Source organism: Wyeomyia smithii, chromosome 3, assembly GCF_029784165.1.
Source record: "Wyeomyia smithii strain HCP4-BCI-WySm-NY-G18 chromosome 3, ASM2978416v1, whole genome shotgun sequence".
Lineage (NCBI taxonomy): Eukaryota > Metazoa > Arthropoda > Insecta > Diptera > Culicidae > Wyeomyia > Wyeomyia smithii.
The window spans coordinates 218,043,869-218,062,135 of NC_073696.1; the positions used below are offsets into that span (position 1 = coordinate 218,043,869).

An 18,267-nucleotide genomic window follows, 5' to 3' on the forward strand; every position below is an offset into this window, starting at 1 on the left:
GGGGAATACGTGCCGCGTAAAGAAAACCGCGTAAATTCCGGAATCCGCGTAAAAATACCGCGGAAATTCTGGAATCCGCGTAAAAATAAAAAACCCGCGTAAAAACCGCGTAAATGCGACCTTAGTGTATAGACCTTTTTCCGTGCCCTGCACAGGATGAAACTATCTCTAATCGATTTGGTGACTAATTTTACATAAGAAATGCTATGATTCAGGTTGCCAGCCCAGCGGCTTCTGATTAGTGGGAATTTGGGTTCATTTTTCCCAGTGTGCAACGTAGGGTTTGGTTTGGTTCCCTATCAGAAAGCATAATGCATCACAAATATTTTTGTGCCTTGTAAAAGCACATTTCTTAGCAATCTTACACATTTTTTGACCTTTTGTCGTTCAGTTAAATAATATTTTTAATCGTTTAAAAATTGCACTACGAAAATAGTTCTCGATAAACACGAATACGAGCCAACAGAAGACATTCGTTCTGTTGCTTTACACCTATACAGGATAGATCTGTAGCAATCTGTAGTGTAGGTTGAGATTTTGACAACTCCACAGAGCAATTCCATAAAAAATGTCCCAGTTTTAATATTTTTTTTTTAAATTTCATTTTTGAGTTCGGTGCAACTCTGCATAGATGTTTCTATAGGCAAGTGTTCCCGACGTCGAAACAAACACCGTCTTCTTAGTTGCTTACTTAGCTACTACAAAGCTGTAATATATTTTAAGTTCTAATAAAGGGTTAAAGATAATTTATAATTTCTTACTTATTCAGTGTTTCTTGGTTTTTATATCCGAAATCCTTCTACTAATTCTTTCTACCTTTCAGGCAACCTTCTATTTCTTCTCTTTTCAGGTCCACCAGCGATGAACAACGATTAGCGGTAAGTATTTCCTGTGTGTTTTAGGTTAAGTTACGGGTAAGTATAAGTTTATAATTATTTTCCGCAACGTACCTTCGCCTTATAACCTGCTTTATATCTATACCACTTACTACGTGGTGAGCACAACTAAATTTAATAATGTTCCGGACTGTGGAACGACTGTTTGTAACAATATAATTAATTTGTTTAATTTGCGACTGAGATGTGGTTTCACTTACTATCGAAACTGAATAAACGATGACGTTTACGGATGTTTACATCCTAATTGTCATTTTGTTCGCTCGATATGAAACGGTTTGTTGTTCACCCCCTTTTCGCCGCAACGGGGGGTTTCGGCGACATTCCCCGACCCGTGAACCACTTCCGTTTCCGGAGTCACTACACCCGTATCCTCTTTGCCGGTGACGTCCAGTACCGCCAGCTTTACCGCGGGTCGAGCAAGCACTCCTCTACCTGTCTGCACTGTGGCACGTCTAACTTGCCCGGATTTGTCTGGAAACGTCTCCAGTACACGCCCTCGTTCCCATCGGTTTCTCGCCTGTTCGTCGATGATCACGACTAGATCACCTGGTTTCAACGGCTTCACTGGTTCGAACCACTTCGTTCGCCTCGTCAACATCGGGAGATATTCCCGCACCCATCTGCGCCAGAAATCGTCGATGATATGCTGCGCTAGTTTCCAGCTGTCTCGCAGAATGTTTCCCTGAACAGGTTCCGTTATCGGTTGCTTAAACCCAGTCCGTCCGTATAGAAGGAAGTGGTTTGGGGTGAGTGCTTCGTCGTCTTCTGCCTCCAAAGAAACATAAGTCAGCGGTCGTGAGTTGACAATTGCCTCAGCCTCCAGCATGATGGTCTCCAACACCTCGTCGCAAGGGTGACGTGTGCTATCCGACACAGCTTTCATCGCTACCTTCACCGACTTCACCATGCGTTCCCATGGTCCTCCCATATGTGGAGCCGCAGGGACGTTAAAATGCCACTGAGTATTTGCATTGGTAAATGTGGCGGCGCAGTCTTGAACAATGTCCCGAATTTTCTGCTTCTCCTCTGACAACTGGCGATTGGCTCCCACAAAATTTGTTCCGTTGTCCGAAAATACCTCCTGTGGAGCTCCCAGTCTGGCTACAAATCTTCTGAATACCATCACGCAAGATGCAGACGAAAGACTGTGGACCAGCTCCAGATGGACTGCTCGCACCGTGAGGCATGTAAACAAACAAATCCACCGTTTTGCGACGCATCGTCCAACTCTTACTTCGAGGGGTCCCATGTAATCTACACCGGCGAATGTGAATGGCCGAATGAATGGGGTTAGGCGTACTCTCGGCAGAGGTCCCATCAATGGTGGCCGGGGAGTTGATTTCTTCACCTTGCAGTACTGACAACTTCGACTTACTTTTTTCACGAACAACCGAAGCTTCGGGATGTAAAACTCTTGCCGCAGCTCGTTACAAACAGTTTCTCCGTTAGCATGCAAGAACCGGCGATGAACCGAATGTACCAGTAGGAAGGTAATGCGATGATCTCTCGGCAGCACTACGGGATACTTTGTTGCGTAGGGAATGTGCGGTGCGCTTCCAATCCGACTTCCGACGCGTAGGACTCCGTGTTCGTCAATAAACGGAACTAGGGGTACAGTGGGCTACTTCTGCCCACGCTGCGACCATGGTTTAGCGCGTGAACCTCCTCCACATAAGCCTGACTCTGTGCTTGGCGCCAAAGTGTTTCCATCGCCTTCACGATATCTTCCTGATCCAGGACATGCCGTCGACTTTTTCTCCCTAGAGTTCGCTTCCAGATCCTGACTGCCCGGTGAACATAAGCCATCGCTCTAAGCAAACGATCCCAATTGGAAAAGCGCTCGACGCGAATTACTTCCTCGGCCGCTTAATGTACGCCTACTAAACGTAGTTCTTCGCATGCTACATCCGCTTCATCCTCCACTACTGACTGCCCAGGCCACTGCTCTTTTGGGTTTCGTAGAAACGGTGGTCCTTGGTACCAACGGTTTTCTGGGTCAAATGAGGGTCCCGAGTTCCACTTTGTGGCGTCGTCCGCAACATTGAGCTTCGATGGCACATAGCGCCATTTGTCCACGCTGGTGAGCGAAAGAATTTCTCCAACCCGGAAAGAAACGAATTGGTGATATCGACGACTGTCTGAGCGGAGCCATGCGAGCACTGTAGCTGAATCCGTCCACAGGAAGTGTCTTCGAATGTTGAGGGTAAGTGCCGTACGAATTTTCTGCAACAAGCGTGATCCCATCATGGCAGCCTCAAGCTCCAAGCGGGGGATTGAGAGCGCCCGAAGTGGCGCAACTTTTGTCTTTGCTGCAACCAGCGAACACCAGCCGCCTCCGCTATACGACATCCTCAGATAGGCCACACAAGCACAGGACGCTACGCTCGCGTCCGTAAACACATGAAGTTCGATTTCGTCGATTTCCTCCGGCAAAAGATGACCAAGAAAGCATCGGGGAACCCTCACCTCGCTGATCGTCAGGTACACCTCGATCCACCTACTCCACAGGTTGTGCAAAGACTCTGATATGGGCTCGTCCCAGTTAGTACCCGTTCGCCAGATTTCTTGCATCAATATTTTTCCTTGCACTACAAAGTGCGCTACGAATCCCAGCGGATCATATAATTTCATAACTGTGCGTAAAACTTGGCGCTTCGTTGGAATCATTCCGCCTTCTAAAATTCCTTCCAGCCCTGTTCGGTCGAACGTGAAGTGATCCGCCCTGGGAACCCATACCACGCCCAAGACTCGCTCGTAGACCCGTTCCTTCTCTAAATTGAGTGACTTGCTGTCAGACGTACCAGTCTCCCCGAGTAGATCGAGCACCTCCTGTGAGCTGGATAGAATTTTTCCGAACTCGAATCCACCGGCTGCGTGTATTAGCTGCACTTGCCGGACGAGCTGTACGGCTTCCTCCACAGAATTGACACTGCTGAGAAAGTCATCGACGTAGTGGTTCCCAATAATCGCATCTACCGCTTTGGGGTAAAGTTCTGCGTAATCGAGTGCGTTTTTGTTCTTTACGAACTGTGCTGTGCAGGGAGAACTAGTTGCCCCAAACATGGCGACGTTAATAACAAAAATTTGCACTTCATCTTCCGGACTGGCGCGCCATAGAAAACATTGGGACCACTTATCCTCCTCACGAATCAGAATCCTCAAGAACATTTCTCGGATATCTGAGCACACTGCGATCTTGCCTTCCCTAAACCGCAGCAACACCTCCACAAGCGAAACCAGTAGATCCGGACCCTTTAGCAGCATGTCGTTGAATGAGACGCCATTAGCCTTGGCAGCAGCATCCCACACCATCCGAATTTTGTTTGGCTTCCTGGGATTCGTTACCACTCCTAACGGCAAGTACCACACACGCTCGGGGTTCACTTGCTTAAGTTCCTCCGGTGACACCTTACGGACGTACTGCTTCTTCTCGTAGCTCTCTATCTGCTCATTCACTTTCCTGAGAAGCTCAGGATCTTTAGCCAACCGTTTTTCCAGACCTTTCAACCTGCTTACCGTCATCGGAAAACTATCCGGAAATTTTACGTTATCTATACGCCATAATAATCCCGCTTCCATACGGGCTTCTTTCCGCACCATGGTTGCTTCCAGAATACTGCGTGCCCGCTTGTCTTCCTCGGCTTCAATCTGTTTTGTCACTACGGCATCTTCAACACCGAAAAACTTTCGCATCGAGTCATGCAAGTCGCTATTGCTCATACTAACTCGAGCATGCAGGTGAAGCTGTTCCATGGACCCTCTGTCCCCGGAGTTTCTCCCATACACGCACCACCCCAACCTAGTTTTAGTGGCCACCGGTTCGCTGCAGCTGCCCTCGCGAATTTTCAAACTAGTGAGCAGCTTCACGTGCTCAAGACCGATAATCATGCCTGGTTTGGCATTGGTATAACTAGCAACGGGAAGTCCTTGCAGATGCGGAAAGGTACTCGACAGTTCTTTGTAATTCAGCGTTTGACTGGGAAGCCCCAGCTCCCGTACGGTCCGTACGTTGCCCAGCTGGAATAGTTTCTGCTTATCAACCCCGGATATCTTCACGCTCAACCGCTTGGAGGTCTTCTCTTGTCTGCTGATCTTCCCAGTCCAACTCAACCATAAGTTGTCAGGTTCACCTTAGATACCCAACTGTGTCGCGATCTCTTCTTCAAGCAACGTTGATGACGATCCATCATCTAGAAATGCGAAAGTTTCGACTTGCTTCCCGTCTCCATACAGCGTAACTGGGAGATACCGGAACAACGAATATGATTTCGTGTCGTGATGATTATGGTGAACGGTCTCAGCGGATCTTGCGCCATCTACCGCTTCATTCCGACTACTGTGCAACAACATATTATGACGAACTCGGCATCCATCTACTCCACATTCCTTCTTCGAACGGCATGGCCATTTTCTATGCGGTATTAGACACAACCGGCATAAATTCTTTTGTCGTATTGCCTTCCAACGACCACCAATGTCCAACGATTTGAAACTGACGCAGTTCAGAATCTGATGACTATTTTTCTCGCAAAACGAACAAGGCTTAGATGAGATCTCCCCAACTGTGTTTTCCTTCGTTGATGTGGGCAGCTCGTTCGCATGAGTGAACAACTTCTCCTTTGGCTTAAACTTTTCCGCCTTATGCTGCTTGCTGTAATTTTGCGCAGACTCTACTCCGACTAAGCCCGACATAAAGGTATTAAACGTCGCAAGGTTAACGTGCAGGTGTGCCTGCTTGAGCGCTCCCCACTGCAATTTCAGCAAGGCAGGTAATTTATCGATCAGCTCCTGGAGCAGCATCGGGTTCGACAAGTGCGCCTGTTGATCAGTCAATATAATATGATCGACGAGGTTTTGAATCACCAATCCGTAAGCCACAATAGTGCTTAGGTTATCCGCCTTTGGTGGAGGAACGCTTCTCACTTTGGTTAGTAGAGAACTGATTAATATCTCTGGCCTTCCGTACAACTTTTGTAAAGTTTCCATTACGTATGGCACAGACGCGGGTAGCAACAGGCGACTTCTAACTGCCTCCAAGGCGGAACCTCCTAAGCTACGCTGCAGTCTGGCCAGATTCTCTGCTTCCGTATATCCACAGACTTCAGTCGTGTTCTTGAAGGAACTATAAAAAATAGGCCATTGTTCGGGCTCTCCGACGAACTTCGGTAAGTCTCGGGGCATTACTTGCCGAGCTGCCAGTTGCGTATTGGTCGGTCCTGACAATGCGACTGAAGGGTTAACTCTATTTCCTTCGATTGGTCCCGGATGGGTTTGAATTCCCGGAAAAACATTAGCCGACGTTGGTCCCAACGGACCAACTAAATGGTTAACCCCAGCCCCATCGACCACCATGGATGTCGGTACTACAGATGGTCCACTATACGGAAATAATACTGGATAACCGGGGAAGGCGTTTGGGTAGCTTTGAATTCCCGGAAACAGACTTGCAGAGATAGTGGTTGAAGGCAACTGTGGAGGACCATTAGAAGCTATTGAATACTGCATTGGGTTAATCGGTGGTAAGACAGGGCAATTTCCGTGCGCCGCCGGTGCTGGGTTAGAAGTAATCAAACCGGTTATACTTGAGCCTATTGCGTTCGCTCCTGAATTTGAATAAAACGGCACCGGATGTTGAATTCCCGTCACCGTTGGTCTAGGAACTGACTGCACGGTTGGCACCATCGAAACTATCAACGAAGACATGATTGGAGCTGTAGTAACAGAAGTGACTAAAATTCCACCCGCACTCGTCATTACTGTCACTGGAATCGTTGAATTAGCCGATGCTTTGTTTTATGTACTTGTGGACATCGTTGGTACTACCAACGACTCGTAAGATTTCGCTAGAGCTGTAACACCACCTCCGGGAATTGGAATCGTTGGATCTAGCAAAACCATACCCTGGTTGAGTGGAACCATATTGTTCAAAGTCACTGCACCGATGGCAGAAACTGGCAAGGTACCCTTTAATCCAGACGCAGATGGCTTCGACTGTCCTACTGCATGCTTTTGGGTCTCCGTTGCGAGCCATTGTTCCATCATCTCGCGTCTAATCTTTACACTAACTCCGCTTTTTCTACTGCACGACTCCTTGTCCTCTCCTATTTGCATCAGCAAAGCGTACTTTTGCCTCAAGTATTCTTGTTCGTCGTCAATCTGTTTCATTCTTATTTCTTCTTCCAGCCTGCGTATGCGTCGCTCTTCTTCCATACGCTTTTTCTTTAACTTCTGTTGCTCCTCGAGAAGTTGTAAACTTAGCTGCAGTTTCTGTGACACCCTACTGCTCTTGCTGACCGACGATTCATTGAACGATACAGCAGACTTTGATGCTGCATCCCAGTTTGCCATGCAATCACTGCACTTCCAACTCCTATCCGGTTCGGCGATAGATTCACTCACACCCGCGCACTGGAAGTGTACCCAAGAATCACAAACGTCGCAACACACCATACCTTCTTGCACGTCGATACGATCGCACTTTTTGCAATATTTTGCGTTGGTAACGGAAGCCGCATCCCCGGGTAAATTATCGTTAAAGTCTGACATTTCGAGAGCAGGCCTATTCTCCTAACAGCTAACTATGTTTATTTACTATCCTTATATTCAGCAGCTCGCGACCGACGATGATGACAGAATAAAATAGTGTACTGACTTTATTTACTGTACTTCGACTTCGTACTCGATGCTGCACTCCAACCTGTCAGTAGTAAATCGTTGAAAAAAATCCTCTTTAAAGGGGTATCCGAAACGGCAACCTCCGACGGGTAACGAATCATCCAACTCAGGATGAATAACTTTGTAGAATGTTCCCGACGTCGAAATAAACACCGTCTTTTTAGTTGCTTACTTAGCAGCTACAAAGCTGTAATATATTTTAAGTTCTAATAAAGGGTTAAAGATAATTTATGATTTCTTACTAATTAAGTGTTTCTTGGTTTTTATATCCGAAATCCTTCTACTAATTCTTTCTACCTTTCAGGCAACCTTCTATTTCTTCTCTTTTCAGGTCCACCAGCGATGAACAACGATTAGCGGTAAGTATTTCCTGTGTGTTTTAGGTTAAATTACGGGTAAGTATAAGTTTATAATTATTTTCCGCAACGTACCTTCGCCTTATAACCTGCTTTATATCTATACCACTTACTACGTGATGAGCACAACTAAATTTAATAATGTTCCGGACTGTGGAACGACTGTTTGTAACAATATAATTAATTTGTTTAATTTGCGACTGAGATGTGGTTTCACTTACTATCGAAACTGAATAAACGATGACGTTTACGGATGTTTACATTCTTATTGTCATTTTGTTCGCTCGGCCCTTTTCGCTCGAAATGAAACGGTTTGTTGTTCACCCCCTTTTCGCCGCAACGGGGGGTTTCGGCGACAGCAAGAGATGCCATTTTGTGCTATTTGTTTAATTTTTTGGAACTTGATTTCTCAATGATCGGACCGGTTGCATTGTTTAGGTAATCTTTTGTAGTGTATATTCTTTCGAAAAGACAAAATAACTATCTACAACTTTGCCGCAGACATCAAATCAGTTTTAGCACTAAACATATTTGTATTCATCAATACCTTCCCAAAATAGCATTTTTCAATAGCTTCTCAAAAATGAGTCGTGTTCCAAAAAATTAAACACATAGCACAAACTGGCATCTCTTGTCTATAGAAACAGCTATGCAAAGCTTCAGCTAAATCAAAAATGGTCGATTAAATTGGTTGCCCGTTTTTTGTGGAACTGCTCCACAGTCCTCATAGTTTACTGCGATTAATTAATCCATATTTATAATCGGAATGTGTGGAGCCAAATCGTAGCGCAATCGCTTCAATTTATTAGTCTTATCGCAAGCGGAATGAGCGGGAGCGTTGTCTTGGTGGAAGGCTACTTTTTCTTCGCCATATGCGGTTTTTTTTTTTTTTGTTCATCTATAATTTATTTGACACGGCACAAATACAATTTAATGTTTAACGGCGCCAATTATATCTGGTAGCTTACTTTCTAAAGTATCTTAATAACCAAAAGCAAATTTTTTATCCTCGCTGCCGACTACGAGCTGAAACTAAATGTAACTTAAAGCTATAATATTTTGCATTAAAAGCACTGGTTTACTGTATGATGGTTTTCATTGCCATAGGTAAGCACATGTTCCGCTGCTGGGCCAAGATATTACGGACTGGCATATTGGGTTGTCTCCATCGGGACCTGAGAGTATCGTGCGGGTCTAGTTGCTGTTTTCGGATCCGGGGTCTTAACGTGTTCTTGTCGTTTGGTTGGATGTAGGCGGAAGGGAACAGGATTAAACTGGGGCGTGGATGGATTTCAGGAAAACGTATATAAGTGACATGTAGGATAGGTCACGGCTCGCCAAGACATCACGAACAGGAACAGCCGGCTGCCTACTTTCGGCCTGCAGGGAAGCTATTAATTTAGACCTGGCGTCACGGTGTACAGGGCATGACCAAACAACGTGCTCTATGTCGTGATAACCTTCACCACAGGCACAGATACCACTTTCCCCGAACCCAACACGACGGAGATGCGCGTCAAATCTATAGTGATTGGACATAAGCCGAGACATCACGCAAATGAAATCCCGACCTACATCCAACCCCTTGAACCACGGGTTCGTCGACACCTTGGGGATTATGGAATGTAACCACCTTCCCAGTTCCCCTCTGGTCCAAGCATTTTGCCAACTGATGATCGTATTCTGACGTACAAATGAGATAAATGGAACTGAGACTGTCCGTAAAGATGAAATAATGGTCCGTGGGCATTTTTTCGATAATCCCTAGGGTGTACTGAATTGCAGCCAATTCTGCGACGTAAACAGAAGCAGGATTATCAAGCTTATGGGAGACGGTTAAATTGTTATTGAAAATACCGAAGCCAGTGGACCCATCAAGAAGTGATCCGTCAGTGTAGAACATATTGTCGCAGTTGATGTTTCGATATTTATTGGAAAAAATTTTGGGGATCTGCTGCACGCGTAAATGATCCGGGATTCCACGAGTTTCTTCTATCATGGATGTATCGAAAAACACAGTAGAATCAGAAGTATTTGATAAGTCGACACGATTTGGAATATTCGAAGAAGGGTTAATATTTTGGGACATGTGATTGAAATACAATGTCATAAAACGGGTTTGAGAATTAAGTTCGATTAACTTTTCAAAATTTTCAATCACAGGACGGTTCAAGACCTCACATTTGATAAGAATGCGAGAAGACAGGCTCCAGAAGCGGTTTTTCAATGGTAGTACTCCAGCTAAGACCTCCAAACTCATCGTATGGGTCTATTGCATGCAACCCAAGGCGATACGCAAACAACTATATTGTATTCGCTCCAGTTTGATCAAATGTGTGTTTGCTGCGGAGCGGAAGCAGAAACACCCGTATTCAATAACAGACAATATCGTTGTTTGGTAAAGCCTTATAAGGTCTCCTGGATGGGCTCCCCACCATTGTCCGGTTATTGTACGAAGAAAATTCACTCTTTGTTGACATTTTTTCATCAGATACCTCACGTGACAACCCCAGGTGCCTTTAGAGTCGAACCAGATACCAAGATATTTGTGTACCAAAACCTGAGAAATCGTTTTACCCATTAATTGTGTTTGAAGCTGAGCAGGTTCATGCTTCCTAGAAAAAACTACTATCTCAGTCTTCTCCGGAGAGAATTCGATACCTAGCTGTAAAGCCCAAGCAGACAAATTGTACAAGGTATCTTGCAATGGTCCTTGCAAATCGGCAGCTTTGGCTCCTGTAACAGAGATTACACTGTCGTCTGCAAGTTGTCTTATCGTGCATGAATTTGCCAGTCATTCGTCGATGTCATTTACATAAAAGTTGTAAAGAAGGGGGCTTAAACATGAGCCCTGGGGAAGACCCATGTAGCTAATGCGAAAAGTTGCCAAATCGCCGTGCGTAAAATGCATGTGCTTTTCGGACAGCAAATTGTGCAAAAAATTGTTCAAAATTGGAGAAAATTCTTGTCGGTGAAGTTTACCCGAAAGAATGTCAATAGAAACGGAATCAAAAGCCCCCTTAATGTCCAAGAATGCTGACGCCATTTGTTCTTTGCGAGCATACGCCAGCTGAATATTTGTTGAAAGCAACGCAAGACAATCATTCGTCCCTTTGGCACGGCGGAAGCCAAATTGAGTATCTGATAGTAGACCATTTGATTCGACCCAATGGTCTAAACGACGGAGTATCATTTTTTCCATCAATTTCCGGATACAGGATAGCATTGCAATCGGCCTATAAGAGTTGTTATCAGAAGCTGGTTTCCCTGGTTTTTGGATGGCGATCACCTTCACTTGCCTCCAATCCTGCGGTACAATGTTTTGCTCCAGGAACTTATTGAACAAGTTCAACAAGCGCCTCTTGGCATTGCCGGGTAGATTCTTCAACAAGTTGAATTTGATTCTATCTAACCCAGGCGCGTTATTGTTACAGGACAGGAGGGCAACCGAAAATTCTGCCATCGTAAAAGGTGATTCTATCGCGTCGTGGCCCGGAGACGCATCGCGAACAATGTTTTGCTCAGGAACAGAGTCCGGACATACTTTCCTGGCAAAATCAAATATCCACCGACTTGAAGACTCCTCGCTTTCGTTGACCGTTACGCGATTCCGCATTCTTAGGGCTGTGTTCCAAAGAGTGCTCATCGATGTCTTCCTCGACGTCTCGTTCACGAACCGACGCCAATATCCGCGTTTCTTTGCTTTAGTCAAGCTTTTAAGCTTGGTATCAAGCTCCGAATACCGTAAATAGTCGCCAGGTATACCTCCCTTCTGGAAGGCCAAAAACGCCTCGGATCTTTGCGTGTAGACATCGGAGCATTCTTGGTCCCACCACGGAGTGGGAGGCCGTTCTTTGATCGTTACGCCGGGATATTTCTTCGTTTGGGCTTGCAACGCGGCGTCGAGAATCAAGCCCGCGAGGAGGTTGTATTCTTCAAGTGGTGGATGATGTTGAATCGACTCGACCGCTTTTGAAATCATTTCCTCGTATAACTTCCAATCGACATTCCGTGTGAGGTCATACGGAATGTCAATTGGTCGCATGCGAGTTGAACCGTTAGTAATTGAAATAAGAATAGGCAAATGGTCGCTACCGTGAGGATCGAGGATTACCTTCCATGTGCAATCCAACCGTAGCGACGTCGAACATAAGGATAGATCCAAAGCGCTTGGGCGCGCTGGAGGTTTCGGGATACGTGTCATTTCACCGTTGTTTAAAATAGTCATGTCGAAGTCATCGCAAAGGTTATAGATTAAAGAGGAGCGGTTATCATTGTAGGGGGAACCCCAAGCCACACCATGAGAGTTGAAGTCTCCCAAAATCAAACGTGGCGAGGGAAGAAGTTCTATTAAATCAAAGAGCAACCGTTGCCCAACCTGTGCTCTGGGAGGAATATATATTGAGGCAATACAAAGCTCTTTACCTTGTATTGTCATTTGACATGCGACAACTTCGATGCCTGGAATCGAGGGGAGGTCAATACGATAGAAAGAATAGCACTTTTTAATCCCTAAAAGTACTCCTCCATATGGGGTGTCTCGATCAAGGCGAATAATATTAAAATCATGGAAGTTGAGATCAATATTTGAAGTAAGCCAAGTTTCACAAAGGGAAAATGCATCGCATTTGTTTTTATTTATCAAAACTTTAAACGAATCAATTTTTGGTAAAATACTTCTACAATTCCACTGTAAGACAGAGATAGAATCCTTCATATACGCAGTTGAATTAGGCATCGAAGGATACAATCGCTGCAAGGAGGGGCCATTGGGCAGTCAACTGCTTCAAAAATGATCTAACTGTTGGGAGGAATGCTGTAAGAAAAACTTTAATTGGATCGGGTACATTGAAATTTTCAAAAATCCAGTCCACAATGTCAGAAAATTTCACTAATCCAGAGGTTGTTTCACCAACTGGGAGTGCAAAAGGAACAACTGGGGTTTTAGATGTTCCTGGCAGTGCTGGGAACTCCTTCTGGGACTTTAAATTTGCAAGCCCAGGAGGAGTTTGCTTCGGTTTTTCCGCAGCACTGTTTGGTTTGTTTGTAACTTTCATTTCACTTTGGGAAATCTTAGGACCTTTTCGGGGAAGTTTAGGAGAGGAAATATTTTTCCTCTTTCTAGACGCCCCAGGATTGGCATAAGTTGTTCCCGCTGGTGAATCGTCAGAATCGGTTTCATCAGAGGACAACAGATCAAAGGGGTTCGATGTTATGGTAGAAGTGGTCACGGTCTTCTTCAGCATCTCAGCGTAAGATAGCTTTGAACGCTCCTTAAGTGACCGCTTGATTTTATCTCTGCGCTGCATGTACACCGGGCATGTGGAGAGCTCATGCTGATTTTCCCCGCAGTGAATATATTTTTCAGCATTTACACTGCAAGAATCGTCCGGATGAGTTTCTCCACACTTGCTACATCGTGCCTTATTGCAGCAGTAGGCGGCTGTGTGGCCTAGCTGCTTGCAATTGGTGCAATTCATAACACGGGGTACATACAATCGCACAGGCAGACGAACCCGATCGATCGAGACGTGGCTAGGGAGAGCAGATCCGGCAAACGTAACACGAAACGAGTCTGACGGAGTGTACACTTTTGTGCCGTTGACAAGAGACACAGACCGCAATTGCTTGCAATCTATGATCTTTACTTTTACGTCGTGACACAAAGCATTTTTGAAGCAGCCAAAACCGCTTGCCAAGATTCACTCGACCGACAGACTCGAATCGGTTATGACACCGTCGAGCTCCACGTCTCGTGCGGGTATATAAACGCGATACTGTGTAAAGCTCGGAGCGAGCAATAGCGTTGGCCTGTTCCAGGTCGCTGACCACGACACGGAGCTTGTTGGGTCTGACCTTGGAGATTTCGGTCACGGCCTTGTACCCCTCCGACAGGTCTTTCGAAATCTACAGGATGTTTAACGGTTTCGATTTCGGTACTGCTTTTGGCCGAAAGAAAACAGTAAAGCTGCCTTGAGATCCGTCCGGGTAAAGCCTGGGGCGAGGGGGGACTGGAGAAATAACAGAGGAAGGGTTGGCAGGAGGGACAGGGTCGGAGGGGTTCGGGGATGGTGGCACGGGAGGCGAGGGATCTACATCCATCGCGCTAAATCTAGCGCACTAGCGCCGACAGAACACGTACCTCTTTACTTCTCCTTTCAGCAGGGTTGGTTGTCCGAACGGTCGAAGCTGCAGCCGTTACAGCCAGCAGCACCAATACAGCAGCTCCAAACAGCCACCAGCAGCGAGCCGGGTGTGTGATCACTCAGCACAGCGACACAACTCGTTGTCAACTGTTGGCTTCTTCTTTTTCCTCCTTTGTGTTGAGATTCTCGTCCACTGCTGTAGCACAAATCACTTAGCAGCCAAATCGGCTTACGCACCAGCAAACAGCCACGATGCGAAACGGTTGCACAAAGGCGGGCGACCTTGAACCTTCACTCGACCAGGCAAACAATGCCAACACTTGCTCGCGCGTCTTTTGTTTTATATTCTATCGGAGCGATCACCAAACACGTCCTATACTGATGCGTGTTCGGCACAGAATGCCATATGCGGTTGTTTCGTTCCTTATTTCTAGTTTCTTTGTTCGTGGTTAGAAGAGGTTTTGATATACTACCTTACCAGGGTCGATTCCCAGTCACCTTTTTTTTTTTTTTTTTTTTTAAGGGGGGATTTGTTAGTAGCTTAAGTATTTATGATAGATATTAGTAAATAATGAGTATGTGTGTCCAATCACAAATGGTGACTTCTCAACACTGTTAGAAATTTGAAATTTTAATTGTTCGGATTTGTTTGCTTTCGCAATAAGGACTTATCATTCGTAGGGATTTAAACCTACTTGTCAGAAAAGGGGAAGTAAACTTACAACTAACTTAATTGCTAACTTATTGGCTATAAAGAGAGCTTATCGTAGCAATTGAGGATTGCAACGATTTTTGTCGAAAATTGTTAATAATTTTATTTGACATAGCTTCTAATGGTTCAACACCAGTAAGTCTATGTAATTCGAGTGTACCAAACCAAGGAGGACGCTTCAAAATCATTTTCAGAATTTTATTCTGAATCCTTTGGAGCGTTTTCTTCCTTGTTGAACAGCAACTTGACCAGATCGGTACAGCATAAAGCATTGCTGGTCTAAAAATTTGTTTGTAAATCAAAAGTTTGTTCTTTAAACAAAGTTTAGAATTCCTGTTAATGAGAGGATATAAACATCTCGTATATTTGATGCACTTGGCTTGTATACTCTCAATGTGCTCTTTGAAAATAAGTTTTTTATCATAAATTAGTCCCAAGTACTTAACCTTGTCGGACCAACTTAAAATAACCCCATTCATCTTGACAACGTGATTATTGTTTGGCTTGAGGAAAGACGCCCTAGGCTTATGCGGAAAAATTATCATTTGAGTTTTAGAAGCATTGGGAGAGATTTTCCACTTTTGCAAGTAGGAAGAAAAAATATCTAAACTTTTCTGCAATCGACTGCATATGACACGAAGGCTTTTTCCTTTTACGGAAATGCTTGTGTCATCGCAGAACAATGACTTTGTGCATCCTGGAGGCAAATCAGGAAGATCTGAAGTGAATATGTTGTACAGGACTGGCCCCAAGACTGAACCTTGAGGTACACCTGCTCTGACAGGAAATCTATCAGATTTTGAATTCTGATAGACAACCTGCAGAGTTCGATCAGTAAGATAATTTTTTAAAATTTTGATAAGGAAAATCGGAAAATTAAAAGTTTGCAATTTCGCAATCAAACCTTTATGCCAAACACTGTCGAATGCTTTTTCTATGTCTAAAAGAGCAGCTCCAGTGGAATAACCTTCAGATTTGTTAGCTCGTATCATATTAGTAACTCTGAGCAATTGATGAGTTGTGGAATGCCCATGGCGAAATCCAAACTGTTCATTTGCAAAAATTGAATTTTCGTTGATGTGTGACATCAATCTGTTAAGAATAATTCTCTCAAACAGTTTACTTATTGAAGAAAGCAAACTGATTGGTCGGTAACTTGAAACTTCAGCTGGATTCTTATCCGGCTTTAAAATTGGAGTAATTTTTGCATTTTTCCATAATTTGGGAAAATATGCAATTTTGAAGCAGCAATTGAAAATTTTCACTAAAAATTCCATTGTGCTCTCAGGGAGATGTTTGATTAGTATATTAAAGATTCCATCGTCACCAGGTGCTTTCATATTTTTGAAATTTTTAATAATTGATTTAATCTCATTCAAGTTAGTTTCAATTATTTCTGCAGGTAAAAAATTCTGGGAAGAAATTAAATCAAATTGACGTGTGACTTCATTTTCAATTGGACTCACAAAATTCAAATTTGAGTTATGAACACTCTCAAACTGCTGAGCAAGTCTTTGAGCCTTTTGTTCATTGGATACAAGAAAACGTTCACCATCTTTTAAAACTGGAATAGGCTTTGAAGGTTTCTTAAGAATCTTCGACAGCTTCCAAAATGGTTTTGAAAATGGTTTCAATTTTTCAACTTTAGTCTCAAAATTTTGATTTCTCAGAAGAGTAAATCTATGTTTAATCTCTTTCTGTAATTCTTTATAAATAGTTTTAATAACAGGGTCACGAGAACGTTGATATTGACGTCTGCGGACATTTTTCAAACGAATTAGAAGTTGAAGATTTTCGTCAATTATTGGTGAATCAAATTTCATTTGAGCCTTTGGAACAGAATAATTCCTGGCATCAACAATTGCACATTTTAATGCTTCCAAAGCGGAATCAATATTCACTTCGTTTTGCAAATCAAGCTCATTATTGAAATTTCTCTCAATATGAGTTTTGTATCTTTCCCAATTAGCCTTGTTATAATTAAAAACAGAGCTCATAGGGTTTAAAACTGATTCATGTGATAAAGAAAAAGTTATTGGAAGATGGTCAGAATCAAAGTCAGCATGCGTGATCAAATCACTACACACATGACTTTGATCTGTTAGCACCAAATCAATTGTTGAAGGGTTTCTTACAGAAGAAAAGCATGTAGGACTATTCGGAGACAAAATAGAATAGTATCCTGAAGAACAATCATTGAATAAAATTTTTCCATTGGAATTACTTTGAGAATTATTCCATGAACGATGTTTAGCGTTAAAATCGCCGATTATGAAAAATTTCGAACGATTTCTGGTGAGTTTTTGTAAATCACCTTTAAAATAATTTTTGAGCTCGCGTGTGCATTGAAATGGTAAATATGCTGCGGCAATAAATAAAATCCCAAGTTCAGTTTGAACTTCAATTCCCAAAGTTTCAATAACTTTCGTCTCAAGATGGGGAAGAGCACGATGTTTGATTCGGCGATGAATAACAATTGCAACTCCACCGCCGGAACCCTGAATCCTATCATATCTATGAACCACGTAATTGGGATCATATTTTAATTTTATGTTAGGTTTCAAAAATGTTTCAGTAATAATTGCAATATGCACATTATTTACTGTTAAAAAATTAAAAAGCTCATTCTCATTGGCCTTCATTGAGCGAGCATTCCAATTTAATATTTTAATTGTTTTATTTAAAATCATTGCTAAATTTTAAATTAGAAACAATTTTAATAGTAAAATTTGTGCCTATTTGAATGGCTTCAAACATTGATTTTGCCTGCAACATGGCGTTCATAAGATCGAACATTGCCTGTTGCAAAAAAGAAAGTTTACCTGCCGTAATAGGCCCCAGGCAGTTGACATTAGAAAAAATATTTTCGGTAGCAATATTAGCTGGAGTGATAGGTGTACAATTATTTTCTAGCGTGTTTTGCTTACCCATATTAACGGTCATTTTCGAACTACCAACACTAGGCGGTATAATGTTCGAACTACCTGTAACCTGTGCATAAGTTAAACGGGTATGCAAAGGAGTAGGTAAACTATGCGTCACTGGTACGCTTGGAGAATTTTGTTTTGAAGTTGGTTTTAATTGAGAAATTGAATTTTGTTTACCTTGCCTTGCCTTAACAATTGCTAACCGGACTGGGCATTGATAAAAATTTGACATATGGTTGCCGTTACAATTCGCACAGCGAAAATTTTTACTCTCTTTCACAGGACATGTGTCCTTTTTGTGAGAAGAGTCTCCACAATTAAGACATTTTTGGTCCATGTTACAGAATTTGGAACCATGGCCATAACGTTGGCAAGTACGGCATTGGGTGATATGCTTTTCACCTCCGCCATACTTCCTATAAATTTCCCACTTTACACGCACATTATACAAAGCATGTGCTTTTTCAAAAAATTTTAAGTTGTTAACCTCATTGCGGTTAAAATGAATTAAATAATTAACAAGGGAAATTCCAGTTCTCTGACTGTTTTCGC

General features: G+C 43.4%; 2 protein-coding genes across 3 annotated transcripts; both read right to left on the bottom strand.

Annotated features, from left to right (window-relative positions):
* Positions 1–474: 474 nt before the first annotated feature.
* LOC129732339 (uncharacterized) lies at positions 475–8,103 on the bottom strand. Of its 2 annotated transcripts, XR_008729240.1 has the most exons (4): positions 8,006–8,103; positions 7,817–7,944; positions 762–7,761; positions 475–706 (listed from the first exon to the last, which is right to left on the bottom strand). XR_008729240.1 is itself a non-coding variant. In XM_055693150.1 (3 exons), the coding sequence occupies exon 3, from the start codon at positions 4,785–4,787 to the stop codon at positions 2,766–2,768; it is 2,022 nt and encodes a 673-aa protein (XP_055549125.1). In that variant the 5' UTR covers positions 4,788–7,761; positions 7,817–7,944; positions 8,006–8,103; the 3' UTR covers positions 475–2,765. The 2 variants fall into 2 exon arrangements, 1 of the variants encoding a protein (XP_055549125.1); XM_055693150.1 differs by having other exon boundaries at positions 475–7,761.
* LOC129729058 (uncharacterized) lies at positions 1,147–2,705 on the bottom strand. The gene is made up of 2 exons (XM_055687539.1): positions 2,515–2,705; positions 1,147–2,464 (listed from the first exon to the last, which is right to left on the bottom strand). The coding sequence occupies exons 1-2, from the start codon at positions 2,703–2,705 to the stop codon at positions 1,147–1,149; spliced, it is 1,509 nt and encodes a 502-aa protein (XP_055543514.1).
* Positions 8,104–18,267: the final 10,164 nt, after the last annotated feature.

Excerpts from the sequence above, each read along its gene's own strand:
- LOC129729058 (XM_055687539.1), bottom strand. The coding sequence starts at position 2,705 with ATGGCTTATGTTCACCGGGCAGTCAGGATCTGGAAGCGAACTCTAGGG. Across the intron at positions 2,465-2,514 it reads GTGGGCAGAAGTAGCCCACT|TCGGATTGGAAGCGCACCGC; the intron begins GTACCCCTAGTT and ends ACGCGTCGGAAG.
- LOC129732339 (XM_055693150.1), bottom strand. The coding sequence starts at position 4,787 with ATGATTATCGGTCTTGAGCACGTGAAGCTGCTCACTAGTTTGAAAATT.